General features: G+C 56.5%; 3 protein-coding genes across 5 annotated transcripts; all 3 read left to right on the top strand.

Moving 5' to 3' along the window:
* The first annotated feature begins 5,187 nt into the window (after window positions 1-5,187).
* On the top strand, window positions 5,188-7,430 carry LOC128585810 (protein S100-A4). 2 transcript variants are annotated; one of them, XM_053591128.1, is made up of 3 exons: window positions 5,188-5,283; window positions 6,108-6,263; window positions 7,171-7,430. In XM_053591128.1, exons 2-3 carry the CDS (start codon window positions 6,123-6,125, stop codon window positions 7,333-7,335), a joined length of 306 nt encoding a protein of 101 aa, XP_053447103.1. In that variant the 5' UTR covers window positions 5,188-5,283; window positions 6,108-6,122; the 3' UTR covers window positions 7,336-7,430. The 2 variants fall into 2 exon arrangements, with proteins under 2 accessions (XP_053447103.1, XP_053447102.1); XM_053591127.1 differs by having other exon boundaries at window positions 5,233-5,391.
* A 2,317-nt stretch (window positions 7,431-9,747) lies between these two features.
* Window positions 9,748-11,598, top strand: S100A5 (S100 calcium binding protein A5). Its single transcript, XM_053591129.1, has 3 exons — window positions 9,748-9,840; window positions 10,464-10,615; window positions 11,319-11,598. The coding sequence occupies exons 1-3, from the start codon at window positions 9,777-9,779 to the stop codon at window positions 11,460-11,462; spliced, it is 360 nt and encodes a 119-aa protein (XP_053447104.1). The 5' UTR covers window positions 9,748-9,776; the 3' UTR covers window positions 11,463-11,598.
* Window positions 11,599-12,478: 880 nt separating this feature from the next.
* Window positions 12,479-13,843, top strand: S100A6 (S100 calcium binding protein A6). Of its 2 annotated transcripts, none has more exons than XM_053591144.1 (3): window positions 12,479-12,600; window positions 13,179-13,330; window positions 13,619-13,843. In XM_053591144.1, exons 2-3 carry the CDS (start codon window positions 13,193-13,195, stop codon window positions 13,751-13,753), a joined length of 273 nt encoding a protein of 90 aa, XP_053447119.1. In that variant the 5' UTR covers window positions 12,479-12,600; window positions 13,179-13,192; the 3' UTR covers window positions 13,754-13,843. The 2 variants fall into 2 exon arrangements, with proteins under 2 accessions (XP_053447119.1, XP_053447118.1); XM_053591143.1 differs by lacking the exon at window positions 12,479-12,600 and adding an exon at window positions 12,606-12,727.
* Window positions 13,844-14,542: the final 699 nt, after the last annotated feature.

Raw genomic sequence — 14,542 nt, 5'->3', positions numbered from 1 at the left:
CCCAAAAGAGGGCTCAAGGAAAGTTGTCTTCATACTGAACAGAGCCGGGGAGGAGGAGCTCCAGCCCAGGCCAGACACACGAGTCTGTAGTCCAAGTCCATTCACATCCCAAGGGGTGGAAGGGCAGGAAAACACAAGCTCGTATTGCTGAAAGCACCCCTGGGAGGAACACACTTTCCTCCTATGCCTCAAAGACTTCCTGTAATAACTTCCCCTAGGTAAGCAAGCAGCTCATAGCCAAAGTAACCTGTAGGCCAGGCACAGAGGGTGTCTCATCAGGCTCCATCTTCTCATCTGTGAACACTCAGCTAGATGCTCTCCAGGTCACCCCCATAAGGATTTGCTGGGGTACAACCCAAGCAATGCTAAAGTGCATTACTGCATTCAGCTGGGTGCCTGTTCAGAGTGAAGACTTGGGGGATGGATGCCATGGGTTAGCCCTGCTCCTGTCCTCCCATGATGCAGGAAGGACAAGGGCAGGAGGCTGTCCTCACTCCAGGGGGTGGGGGGATGAATGGGGGATGGTGTCTGAGGCTCAGATTGCCTTTGAAGTGTGCCATAGGTGGGCAGGTGGGGCATGTAGCAGGGGCTGTGGGAGGGAGGAGGCAGGGGATGTCCTGGGCGTCCTCAGCAGGTCTGACCTACTTGGTCCCTATAATTGCTCCCTTCTTTGGTTGGGAGGGTACAAATAGGCAGCACCATCTTTAGGCCCTCACAGTGGAGATGCCAGCACCAGTGGTGAGTACCAGCTGCCCAGGTCTGGCCCTGGGTTGGCATGGGGGTAGCTCAGCCTCTCTCCTGACCGAGTGTCTGGCGTAGAGAGAGAGAGATGACCACAGCAGGGACTGTTGGTGTGAGGGGGTCAGAAGAGAGGACTCTCAGGAGTTCTCTGGCATGATGAGGGGGTGTGAGACCTGAGGTCCAGTTTGCCCCCGTTAGCACCCTCTTCCTCCTTCCTCCATTCCTGAGGGTGGGTTGATACTGGCCAGGGCTACACGGGGAAGAGAGGACTCCACCAGCCTCCAGGCACTGGGCTTCCAAGACAGCAGCAGTGATGTTGCCAGGCTGGCTGGCAGGGGCCCATGAGGGTATGTTGCATACCTCTGAGGCTCCTCATCCCCTGGGGCCATGGCCCTCACTTCTCCTGGTAACCTGGACACTTGCTCCAATCCTGGGCTGTCACAAGGAATTAGACCCCAGGCAGTGCTTGGCACCCCAGTTCCCTGCAAGCCACAGCCATGCCAGCCATTCACTCTGGGCAGTGGTTCCAGCAGAGGGAAATCTTCAGGGAGAGTCTTGGCTCTGGCTGCCCTGTGTTGCAGGCCCCCCAGCCCTGGGGGATCTAGGAGTGAGTCATTGGGCAATCATGGAAACAACATTGGGCTGGTTGTCCTGGCTACCTATGGCTTTCCCAGGCAGGAGGCATCATTCCAGAAGGCTGTGGAAGGCACAGTGGAACTGGGAGTAGGTGAGCAACTCCAGGAAGGGCTTCCCCTCTAACAGAACAGGGTGCCCTACACAGCCTCTACCTCAGTCCCCCAGAGGTCCGGGGAGCAAGCTCAATGTAGGTGGTCATAGATTGGTGAATGTCTGAGCTGGTCTTGCTGGGTGCAGTGGCTCATGCCTGTAATCCTAGCACTCTGGGAGGCCAAGGCAGGAGGATTGCTTGAGTTCAGGAGTTTGAGACCAGCCTGAGCAAGAGTGAGACCCTGTCCCTAAAAATAGCAGGCATTGTGGTGGGCACCTGTAGTCCCAGCTACTTGGGAGGCTGAGGCAAGAGGATCTCTTGAGCCCAAGAGTTTGAGGTTGCTGTGAGCTATGATGCCATGGCATTCTAGCCAGGGCAACAGAGTGAGACTCTGTCTCCAAAAAACAACCAACCAACCAACCAACCAAACAAACAAAAAACTGAGCTCAGCACCGTAGCTCAACGGCTAGGTTGTCAGCCACATACACTGGGGCTGGCGGGTTCGAACCCAGCCCGGGCCTGCCAAACAACAATGACAACAAATAGCCAGGAATTGTGGTGGGCACCTGTAGTCCCAGCCACATGGGAGACTGAAGAGACTGAAGTAAGAGAATCGCTTAAGCCCGAGAGTTTGAGGTTGCTGTGAGCTGTGACACCACGGCCCTCTATCTAGGGGAACATAGCGAGACTCTGTCTAAAAAAAAACAAGAAACCCACAAAACCTGAGGTGGGCAGCTCTCAAGAGAACATCTGGTTTAGGCCCCTGACAACCCTGGGAGGTAGGATTAACACCACTTTATAGGTGAGGAGCTGAGGGCCAGAGAGGGTACGTGGCACAGCCAGGATTGCATAGCTAGTAAGAGGTAGAGACAATCCCACAAGTTTTTGCTTGAGTTTGGGGCAAGTAGCATGGTGAGGGGAGTGGTGAGAAGATGTGTTGGGGTCCTCTCATACCCAACCCTCTCTGCTAATGCAGACTTCTCCAAGGGTCTGAGGGCAAAGGAGCATGGGGCAAGGGTCTTCTTGCGTAGCTGCACAGGCGAGGAGGCCTCATCTCATGAGTGGGGCAGACTGAGACTCAGGCATTTCTGGGTGCTGGGGGTAAGAAGAGGTGGCAGAGAGCTAGAGAGTCTTCAGAGAGCCCTGTGGGGGTGCAGGTGGTGGGGTGGGATGCTCCCTCCCTGAGGAGTTTGCAGTGATGTTGGAGAAATGAGACCTCTGTTCAGCAAAATAACAATGGAGACAGTTGTGACATAAATTAAGAGAGACTGGTGTGGTCAGGGAGAGCTGCACAGAAGAGGTGGCCTGTGAGGCCTGGAGCCTGGTGGAGACTAAGATGGGTCTGGGAACAGTCTTTGGGAAACACCAAGGGCAGAGGTGAGTCACATCCTTATTCTGTGAAAGTGAGGATGGCCAGTTCCCTGGAGCAGGCAATAGCCACCATTGTGGACGCCTTCCAGAAATATTCAGTACACTTTGGGGACAAGCACAAGCTGAGCCAGGTGGAGCTCAAGGAGCTGCTGCAGAAGGAGATGCCTAACTGGACCCCAGTGAGCACCAGGGAGCCCCTGGGAGGCACTGCTTGACTCAGCAAGGTGAGACCAGGGGACAGGCATGGACATGGGACAGCAAGGGACAGTGGGGGGTGGGTGAGTGGGGCGGGGGGGTTGGACTGTTTGGAGGGGGTTGGAAGAAGGGAACTGACATGGTAGGAGCCTCAGTTTTCTCACTCGTAAAGTGGGGTGACAATCACTCATAAAGTGGGGCCTGCCACCTTGTGCTATGAAGAATGCCTACCCCACAGTGGCACTCAGTGCAAATCACAGGTCCTCAGTAAGGATCCGAGGAGGATTTGGGAGAGAGATTGAAATGGGTGCACTATTAGGACAGGTGGGATGTGAGTTGGGGTGGCCAACTGGTGCCTGTCAGTGTGGATGGGAGGCGAGGAATCTGCCCAGTGGCCACCCAGGCTCAGCAGAGTGTGCACCAATGAGACCAGGATAGGACAGGGCTTGGGAAGGTGAGGCGGTGCCCAGACTGCTCTACCTTCATCATCCTGCCTTTCCACTACCCACCCTGCCTTTGCATAGACTGAATTTTAAGAGTGTAACTACAACAGGTTCATGAGTATACTGGACACCAACAAGGACTTTGAGGTGGACTTTGTGGAGTATGTGCGCTCTCTGGCCTGCCTGTGTCTCTACTAGGCCTGCCCCCCAGAGCCTCCATGCTCCCAGTAGTCCCCACCCTGGGGGACTTGCTCCCCTCCCTGCTGTACCCCTTTCAGTCAGGACTGGCTTGGGTTCCCCATCTGTTACCACATTTTCCCCTGAGGCTCAGAGTGTGTAGGAGCCTCTCAGGATGCCCAGCTAGTGAGGGCTAGAGCAGCCCCAGCCCCTGCTGGGCCCCACTGCCTCTCTGTGTGGGTGGGAGGGGTGGGATTTGCTCTGAGGCCAGGATTCTCAGCAGAGTGTGAGCCCACGATGGGAAAATGCTTGTTTAACTCCTAATAAAAGACCAATGTCAGCCTGGCTGGGTTTGATTCTTCTCAGAGGACACACAGCCCTGCTGAGATCTTTGCTCCTCTCTGGCCTTTTCCACTGGAGAAAGGAGGCTCCGAAGACAGGAGCTGGGAGCTCCCCACTGGCCCTGAGAGCAGTTTCAGATCCTACAGAAATGCAGTGGTCTCAAGGGTCCCTAGGAGGGGCTGGGGCCAACACAGGGACACCCATCCTCCCATCCAGTGGAGGCTGGAGGGCCTGTCTCTCTTGCTCTGGGGTCTCTGAGCTGACCCCATCGGGCTGTCAAGGAGGCTGAGAAGGCTGCCTGAGGTTCCTGGCGTGGGGAGGTGGGAGGGGGGATGAAATTCAGTCCTCATGACCCTGTGTTCTGAGAGGACGGCGGGGTGTGGGGTGGGTGGGTGTTTGTTCCCTGCCCCAGGCAGTGGGAGCCCAGAGAGCAGCACTAATAGGATTAGGGTATCTGAGTCTCTCACTCCCAGCCAGAGAGGCTGCCCTGTGTGGAGGGAAAGGGCACTGCATGAAGCAGCCCCCTACCCTGAAACTGCAGCCCACTGAGTGACTTAGCCCCCTAGTTCTGGCTCCATGCAGTCCCAATTGCCCCACGCTGAGAGATCACCCTGTTTCTGGTCCCCATCTCCACCCTGACCTGGCACTCCTCTGCTCCTTTGATGTGCCCGGAAGCCCCCACACCTCACAGCCAGCCCTGCTCCATCATTCTCTGGCCCAAGACCTATCCACTGACTTTCCTGAGGTAGTCACAGAGCCTCCTCCTGACTATCCAGCCTCACCCGGCCTTGCTCTTCAGGGTGGGGAAGGGCTGATGGAGATGGTCCCCAGCACTGGGACTGTGCCGCCACCTGGGCAGCCACATTTCTAGGCAATTTCCCACTTGTCATCCAACTCCCTACCTGTTGTGTCACAGCTGTCAGCGGGGCTATCCCCCTACCCCAGGCACAGGCTGCCCCTTCCTCCAGTTCCCTAAAACTCAGGCTGATCTAAGAACCCAGTGTGGTGCCCACCCCCTCAAGATCCCTGCCTGTGCTCACTGGAGCTTACCCACTGCTTATCTGTTTAGAGGGGAACAGGAAGCCCTGTCCCCAGGCTTCCAGTCGGAGGGGGCTGAGGCACTACTCACACGAGCCCACAGAGGAAGGTAGTCCACTCTCTCCCACCCCTGTCAGGGGCAGGGCCTGGCTGGGGTATAAATAGGGCAGACTGCTGGGCTCTCCCTAAGCTTCCTCTCCCCAACCCTTCTCCTCAGCATTTCCTCTCTCTCTCAGCCTGGTGAGCCTGGTGAGTGGCATTAGCCTAACTGGCACCCAAGGGGTTTGGATGGCCAAGGCTGGGGCAGGAGAAGGGGCGGCTGGCTGGAGGGTCCAGATGTGGTGCGTGGACCCTGATGTGAGTGTGGAATGTGGTGGGTGTGAGTGAGTGTATGCATGAATGCGTGCACGGGAGGGAGCTGACAGGAGTGGACAGGGGGCTGAACTTGAGCTCTCAGCACTTCTAAGAAGCAGGGCTGGCATGTGCTGCCATGTGTGTGGGTGTGCTGGGCACCTCTGGACTCACACTGGCTTGCACAAGCCTGTGTGCACACTTGAGCGCAAGAAGCAAAGTGAAGGCAGAGGCGCCTGTGGGCTTCTGTGTGGTAGTGCCCTGCGCCTGGCAGCCCAGCCCAAGAGGCCTTGGCATCCCTGCCTTCCTCTTGTATTCCTGCCTGTCACCTTCCCTGCCCCTCCCTATACGAGGCACTAGGCGGCTGGTTTTTTCCGCTCTGGGCTCCCTGGGCAGGCTGCCAGCAGCCGCGCCCAGACCCGGATGGAGAAAAATGGGTGGGTAGGGCAGCTGCAGCTGAGCTGAGGGTACTTGGGCTGAGCCAGTAGTAGAAAAAGTGCCTGGTGCTGCAGGAGGCCTGAGCCACAGAGCCTGTGCCCAGCCTACCCCGGAAGCAAACATGCATTTGTCACTGTGCAGGCAGCTGAGCCCATGTTGTGTCCCCCAAGGGTGGGAGCAGAATTTCACCAAACAGTCCAGGAGGGGAGTAGTATAGTGAGGCATTTGAGCGCACCCACCACTCAGGGGTAGGTAAAGGCTGTCTCTGTGCCTCCTGCCCCCAGATCCTGACTGCTGCCATGTCATACCCCTTGGAGAAGGCCCTGGATGCGATGGTGTTCACCTTCTACAAGTACTCAGGCAAAGAGGGTGACAAGTACAAGCTCAACAAGTTGGAGCTAAAGGAGCTGCTAACTCGGGAGCTGCCCAGCTTCCTGGGGGTAAGGGGCGCTGCCTGGGGTGTGCCATACGGGCATGTCCCAGAGAGGAGGGCCAGGCCCTGAGGACAGCAGTCTGAGCAGAGCAACCATTGCTGGGGGTGGGGACAGGGCAGAGCACTTGCTCTGGCTGCCTGGGATGGAAAAACAGTGACCAGCACCACTTATGTACTGCCCTCAGCAGAAAAAGGGCTGAGGATGGGCAAGTAGGCTAGGTTCAGACACGGCCAAGGGCTTTGCTCAGGGCACTAAGCAACTTCCCAGGGTGGTGCATGAAACTATGATCTGCGCCAGGATGGTCTGACTCTGGCCATCACTATAACAACTGGTGATGTCTGAATTTCTACTGGCTTGTGGATGTGCAAACATAGATATGGAGATACTCACACCCCCACAGACTTTCTTCCCTTTAAGATTTCTACATTGCGGGCGGTGCCTGTGGCTCAGTGGGTAGAGAGCCGGTCCCATATACCGAAGGTGGCAGGTTTGAACCCAGCCCCGGCCAAACTGCAACAAAAAATAGCCAGACATTGTGGTGGTTGCTGGTAGTTCCAGCCACTCGAGAGGCTGAAGCAGGAGAATCGCCTAAGCCCAGGAGTTGGAGGCTGCTGTGAGCTGTGATGCCACAGCACTCTACCGAGGGTGATAAAGTGAGACTCTGTCTCAAAGAAAAAAAAAAAAAGATTTCTACATTGTTTTCACAACTATTATGTAATCTATTAGAACAACACTGGGGGAAGATGTGGCCCCAGCATTTTTCAAGGCTCTTCTAAGAAACACCCTTTCTTAGCCCTGAGAGCTGGAGCTCCAAACCTGGGCCTCCCCAGCAGAGGCCCTGAGCGGAAACCTGGTCTAGTCTCAGCTCTGTCCCAGGCATCTGTTCTCTATCTGCAGTCTCTTCCCCTTCCAGAAAAGGACAGATGAAGCTGCGTTCCAGAAACTGATGAGCAACTTGGACAGCAACAGGGACAACGAGGTGGACTTCCAGGAGTACTGCGTCTTTCTGTCCTGCATTGCCATGATGTGCAACGAGTTCTTCGAAGGTTTCCCAGATAAGGAGCCCCGAAAGAAATGAAGGCTCCCCCCAGGGCAGGGGGTGTCTGCCAGCTGGTTTCTGCTCCTGCAGTCACATGTGCCATGTTGAGCAAGCACAATAAAGATTCTTAGAAGCTGCAAGGCTGGTGGTCTGAGGCACTCAGGTCCTGGGTTGGGGGTTGGTTGTGGTGGCGTGGGGTGTGTGGGGCTGAAGCAGTTTATGAGAAAGCAGACTAGTGAAGGGTGGACAGGGATGTGGGGTGATTTGGGGGCAGTGTATACACCTACCAGACAGAGTTGACTGTTGGGACCAAAGGCAGAGAAGGGTTTCCCAGCCCATTCCTCCCCACCCCCTCACTGTAGCCTTGCCTCTGTCAGGACCTTGAATGAAGGCTGGGGAGGAATTGAAGGTCACATCTGCCCTTGGCTGGGATCTGGAGTGGAGTCTGGGTGACCAGGGAACATGTTGGAGGGATGGGGAGGAGGGCTGGCTAGCATGTATGGGGCCAGCCTGTTCTACGGCCCCTTTCCAGATCACTGGAAATCCTTGCCACAGAGGATTAACCCTCTCCTGTCCTTGTCTACATCAGGGAGGGTGATCTGCAGGGGAACAGGCTGGTGGCAGCATGAGAATGCAGTCACACTTTGCCCTGTCTCTGTCGCCAAGGCCTAGGCCAGGCTGTACTCACTTGGGAATCATGCTCCCTCAGAAGGACCAGTGACTGCAGAGGGATGAGTGGGGGACAGTGGCTGGTGGGGGCAGTGAGCTAGGTGGTGGGTAGTGGCCATAGTTTTAAAGACAAAGTTCCAGACACATGATCTCAGGAAGGAAACTGAGATCAGGAGGTGCTTCCCTGTAGGGAAGGTTAGAGGTGAGGGGCTCAGGGTGCGGTGGGGGTGGGGGTTTGAGGTTACACTTCAAGGCTATGGCTGGTGGTCACAGGACCTTTGAGAACTAAGTGTGGAGATGGTAGGGCCAGATGCTTGAGGGCTTGGTGGCCCTGACCTCTCAGGCTTCCTGTTAGCTCTGCTGGCACTGGCTTCCTCTCAGGTTTTGGAGGGGGCAGGAACTGGATGTTCCTTCAGGGTCTGACTGCGGAGACTCTGTCCAGTTTTGGTTTAGGACCAAGTTGGCCTCCCTACCTCGGCACCTTCTCTGGCAGGCCCCCTGGGCATCACTCTCTACTTTGGACACTCCTGCTGCTTAGCGACCAGGGCCTGCGGCAGGGTGGGGGTGAGTGGGGGCAGTGGGAGGACGGGGGGGTGAAGGGGTTGCGCAGTGGTGAGCAATAAGGGCCTGACTCAGTTCTGCCCTCACACTCAGCTGGCTGGTGGTAGAACAACTCTTGAGTGTGTGCCAGGACACAGGCAACTCCCTGTCCCCACCCTACCCGTGACTGCACCCTAACCTAGACCCTGCCCAGTCCTCATCTTCCACCCCATCACTGGGCCTTGTCCCTCCCCTGGCCTTGCTCAGTCTTCTATGCCAAGAGTGTCTCACAAGTCCTTCCCCTGAGGGCCCGTGAGGCACAAAAGCCCCTTCAAAGCCTCTAGTTCCAGGCAAGCTGATGACTTTGACCGTGCCTTTGGCAGGGAATATCTTCTTCCCCCGTGGATTCTCATCTTGGGGTGTATCTTCTCTTCTCTTACAGTGGGTGGCAGGATGGGTGGGAGGGTCCCCATGTGGTGGGTGGCCTAGACTTGGGGAGATGCCCTGGGCTGGGGCCATGCCTCCCAGGTTTCTCTCCAGGACAGCCTGACGCCCCCTCATGCCTATTGTTCATCAGATTCAGATGGTGAGTTTTGATTTCTGGTTGGAAGATGGGACTTCTGGGACTGAGGACATGTGCCATGATGAGCTCAATGTGTCCCCAGCCTTGTGTGTAAACAAGGACTTGGAAGTAGGCAGGGGGGTTTCTCCCCAGCTCCACACCAGGAGGCTCTGACCTGGGCCTCTACTGTCCCTGACCCTTTCTCATTGGTCCTGCCTGTCTCCCTGTTTCCTGGGGACTGGGAGTGAGGGAACAAAGGCTGCAAGCAGAGGGAGGGAGACTGTGTCTGTTGCCAGAGTTCTCTGCTCTTGCTTCTGCTGTGGTGAGTCCTTCTTTCTTAGCTCCTGTTCACCTACCTGGTGGGCCACCTTGGGTGATGAGGGTAACAAGTGGTGGTAACCCCCACCAAGAAAGGCCTGGCCCCCCCCAAGCAGGGTGGAGGTAGGGGTCAGCAGGACGCCCCCTGCAGACGCCTTGAGGCAGCTGACTTCCACTGTGGGGCTGGCTGAGTTCCTTTGAGGTGGGTTTTTAGGTAGTGGGAGGTGAATGACAGATTCAGTTTAAGAATCGCAGGGAGGGCTCTTGGCAGGATTTACCTGCAGCCCGTGGGTGTGGCCTCCTTCCTCCCTAAGGAGGAAGTGGTTTCCAAGCCTGAGTCACTGAGCTCCAGCTGCCTTTTCCCTTGGGTGGAGGTAGCTGTGCTGAAGGAATGGAGGACCCCCCTTCAAGCCCATCCCCTGTGCTCAGGTCTCAAAATCGTCCTAGAGATTCCAGTAGGTCCCGTTCCCCCTCCCAGGCAGTCTGTGTGTTCTTTGGGCTGCAGGCCTATCACCTCTCTGCTGCTTCCTGCTAAGACCTTACTGCCCAGTTCTAACTCTAGCCCTCTCTGGCCCCTGGACTCTGTCTTTGCTCTGTCCTCCACTTTAATAAGGGACACTACTTTATATCAGGTGATTCAGGCACTGGGGCAAAAGGAGGTGACTAAGGTGGGAACTGCCTCTGGACTGGAAAACTAGTGCCACACTGGAAGGGGCAGAGAGAAAATCCTGAGCCTTTATCTGCCCTACCACCTGCCAGTTCTTTTGTCATGCTCTGCCCAGGTCCTTGTCAACATCTTCTAGGCAGGACAGTCTGCAGTCCCCTAGCGGGGAGGGTGGCCGTTTTCCTGTCCTGGTTGCTCCAGAGTTGCCTCTGGTCTTATCACTCTCCCCTCCCACCCCTCCCGTGTCTACATGGGTCATTTGTTTGGTGGGCTTCCGTCTCAGCATGGGCTTCAGTCTCTGGTCCTTTGAGGGAGGGGCCTTGGGATTGGGCTGGTGGTAGTGCGGTGGGGGGCGGGAGGGTACAGAAAGTTTGGCTTCCTAAACAGAGCGATCTTCCCCCTGTCCGCTTGCAGAGCTGCAAACGGTGATGGAGACTCCTCTGGAGAAGGCCCTGACCACTATGGTCACCACTTTCCACAAGTATTCTGGGAGAGAGGGCAGCAAACTGACCCTGAGTAGGAAGGAGCTTAAGGAGCTTATCACCAAGGAACTGAGTCTTGGGGAGGTAGATGGCAGTTCCATCCCTCTCCCCTCCAAGTCTGAGTGTTCCTTGTGGGGGGTCATACTTGCTTTTGGGGTACTCTGGCCTAAGCTGGGGCAGGGTGGCCCAAGGGTATGGACTGAGACGGAAGGAAGGAGGTGGACATCTTGGACCAACAGAACTCTAGGACTCTGTGCTGGGGGATGAGTTTGGGTCTCACTAGGAAAGAGGAAGGGCTAAGTCTGGATGGGACTGTGGCTCATCTGAGGGCTCAGAGGGATGTGGGGCTAGACTCAGCAATGGGTGGTGAAGGAGTCCAGGGTGTCCAGGTCAAGCTGCACACAACACAGGGATATGGAACTCAACTAGCCCCTAACATGAGGACAGAGTAAGCCATATAACCACCAGGCTATTTTAATTAGGTGTTGGTATCCAATCTAGGTATTATTTTTTGGGTGGGGGAGGGTGTTGAGGAGCAGAAAGGCTGGACTAGCGTTCCTACTGTAATTTATTTAGATTCAGGAGTCAGGTTGCTGAGCCCCTACCTGGTGCCAAGCCCTTCACAAAGTGTGGACTGGGGCCAGGCTCTGAGAGGCCAGATACTCAGAGTCCTGACTCAGCAGGGGTCACCCATAGGCTGCAGGTGTGTGTGTGTATGTGTGTGCACCCTGCAGTGGGGGCAAGGTTGGCAGGGTCCCCAAGCTGTCCCTCAGGTTGGCTTTTGCAGAAAATGAAGGAGAGCAGCATTGATGACCTGATGAAAAGCCTGGACAGAAACAGTGACCAGGAGATCGACTTCAAGGAGTACTCGGTGTTCCTGACCACGCTGTGCATGGCCTACAACGACTTCTTCTTGGAGGACAACAAATGACTAGGGGTCCCCGCTGCCCTCATCACCAGCCCCTTGTCCCTGACCTGTGCAGGGCCTCTTCCAGGCCCTCTTTGGTCTCTGCCCCTCTTTCCCTCCAAGATGGACCCTTCCAACAGAGGAAATAAAAATTTTTCCATTCCTGGTATTGGGAGGTTGGTTTTGAAGATGTTTTGGCCACTTTGGCTGGGGTGGGTTGAGATGGCCTCCAGGTTTTAGTGTCCTGGGTCCTATCCCTACCCCACTTCCTGTCCTTCAGCATAGATGTCTGTCACTGAGGTTGTCCTGGCTTAGTTTCTCCCTCCTGGAAAATGGGGAAACTCACCAGGCTTCTGCTGCCTCCCAGGACCTCTGCCAGATGTGAAGAAAGCTAAGGGGGAAGTGCTTTGAGAGTGAGGATCCTGGGAGGGAATGGAGTGTGGTGGTTCCTGAGGACAGTGGTGCGACCTAGCCCATAGCAGAGGCCTAACCCACAGGAGGCTGTCCTGGTAGCAGCAGTGAGAAGGGGGAGTCTGCCTCCATGCCATGTTTTCTCTCCTCCATTTCCCTTCTGTAGGACCCACCCCCATCCTCTCAGTATTGGGGCCAATACTGTCTTTTCTTCCCACCTCCCTCTATCAAAATCTCTTCCCGAGTGGTTCATTTGAAACTGTCACCCCAGGATAACAGGGCCTGGCGCAGGAAGGGTAGAATCCCGGCCCCCCACCTCCGTGAGGGTCTCATCCCTCCCTCATGTTGACGCTGGCCTCGAGAGTAGTTTTTGCATCAGCACACACACCGCAGAGGGGCAGGCAGAAGTGACTGCCGGCCCCTGCCTCCCCCCACGCCGTGTCACACGTCAGGAAGAGCAACCTGAGTAACGGAGATTGGGGGGCTTGCAGTGGGCTCCACTAGGTTGCCCCTTCCTGTGCTAACCCAGAGCAGCCCTGTGTTGGGATGGAGGGGAATGTTCACAGGGGAGCCGGGGTGTGTGCAGCGTAAGTTATGGGGGCGGGGCGGGGCGGGGCAGGCGGGGGAGGGGTGCGGCGCGGGCTGTCGGGTGGGGGCTGGGCTCTCGCCTCCAACTCGGCGGCCGCTATAAGGCTGGCGGGACTGCGACACAGCCCGTCCCTTGTCTTGGCGCTTCACTTCTTCCCTTCTGGTGAGTTCTCGCCAGGGCGTTCCTCAGGCTGGGAGTCGAGCCGCCCGCTGCCCCAGCCCGGCGGCCGTGGGCTCCGCGGGTGGTAGTAGGCATCGGCATCCGGACCGGCCGGTCGTGAGCTCCCCGGGTTGGAGGCAGAGTCAGGGGCTGCGGGCTGTGTCAGGCAGGTCCCAGCCTAAGGCATCCTCATGGGAGGCTCCCTGAGCTCTTTTGGGGTGCGCGAGGGTGTGCTTTGGGTGTGTCATTGCTAGTGTGTCTGGCCCTACGAGGCTGTGTATGTGGCCTCTGTCCTTTCTTGGTCACACTCCCTAACTTCTCTGGAACCCTGGGAGGACAATTTTCAGCTGTGCCCAAAGCTGCTACCCCTTAAACCACTTCTCCCTTGGCCCTACTTGCATCTTTCACTCCTCTCCAGCCCTGGGCTGTCTCCCAAGGACGCTGTGCATGGCTGGAGACTGTGGTTTGGGCAGGGAAGTCAAAAAGAGTGGGAGGTGGTGGCGACAGGGCTCCTGGAGTGTGGGGGTGAGTGAGGTGTCCTTGCTGCTGCCAAGGGCACTGACCAGCTTCTGGGCCTCCAGTCCAGCCCTCAGCCATGGCGAGCCCCCTGGATCAGGCCATTGGCCTCCTTGTGGGCATCTTCCACAAGTACTCCAGGAGAGAGGGTAGCAGAGACACCCTGAGCAAGAAGGAGCTGAAGGAGCTGATCCAGAACGAGCTCACCGTTGGCCCGGTGAGTGGTCTGCTCTGGAGGCCCCTTTTCCTACCTCAAGCAGAACAGGTGCCTCTGACACCCATTTATTCACTCTGAGGCCTGGGGCACACAGTGGAGGAAGCTGGCAGACCTGGTCCCTCCTGGAGTGGGGTGTTCTCTGCCCTGAGTGAGGGACAGGAGCTGAGGAGAAGCAAAGCCCAGGTGGTCACAGATCTTTTGTGACAAGTGAGGGGGCCGGCTGGGCCCGGGAAGGGAGGGTCCAGGTTCTTATCACCATTGAGTCTGGATTTCCTTTTTTAACATCAGATGCTGCAGGACGCAGAGATTGCACGCCTGATGGAAGACCTGGACCGGAATAGAGACCAGGAGGTGAACTTCCAGGAGTATGTCTCCTTCCTGGGGGCCTTGACTCTGATCTACAATGAAGCCCTCAGGGGCTGAAAATAAATCAGGAAGGTGGAGACACCTTCTAGGGGCCTGCATCAAATCCAGGGATGGGTAATTGTACAATAAATATTTTTTGGTCAAGTTGACCCTGTGTCCTGGCTTTCCAGGGCTTTCTGAGCCTCCGTCAGGTGCTGCACCAGCCATCAGATGTGCTCACAGCTCACCTCTGAGGTGCCTCACAGGCCAGTGGACCCACTGGGCCATTGCCAGCTCCTCAGGTGCCTTTTGTGTGGATTAGAAACGATGGATCCCTTGGTAGAACCACCTTAAGGGGGTGCTTATGTGGTCTCCAGTAGAGGATCCTGGGAGCCTGGAGATGGGACAATGCCTACACCAAGCTGTGATGGAGTTTGAGGGCCCCTAGAAGTTAGACAGAGACAGTCCTGGAAGATGTGCTTTGTTCTGGGTATGGTGAGGGGGGCCTGGGGTGGGGCCAGTCCACTTTTTCACCACAGTGAAAGGGGCAGAGAAGGTTCACCCAAGATGCTGGAGGCTTGGTCCAGGGGAATTTCTTCAGACCAAGGAGGATAGTATATGACATGGCTGCCCATGCTCCAGCTGCAGGTGAGGGAGGCTGTCCATGTATTCAGGTACAGTGTCCTTTTTGGGCGTAGGTGGTGGCCTGAGGAGCTGGCAGCTGAATGAACACAGGGACCATGGGGTACAGTGTCCTTTTTGGGCAGGGTGGGGGTCCCTGGAGCTGGGCCAAAAAGCTTCAATCCTTTCAGTCAATATCGACCCAGGCTGTCCCTGCTGTTTCAGCAGAATGAATCACCCAATTAT

The sequence above is a fragment of the Nycticebus coucang genome, chromosome 5 (assembly GCF_027406575.1).
Source record: "Nycticebus coucang isolate mNycCou1 chromosome 5, mNycCou1.pri, whole genome shotgun sequence".
Taxonomy (NCBI): domain Eukaryota; kingdom Metazoa; phylum Chordata; class Mammalia; order Primates; family Lorisidae; genus Nycticebus; species Nycticebus coucang.
The sequence above is the reverse complement of the archived record's forward strand: the minus strand, read 5'-3'. Positions and strand labels throughout refer to the sequence as shown.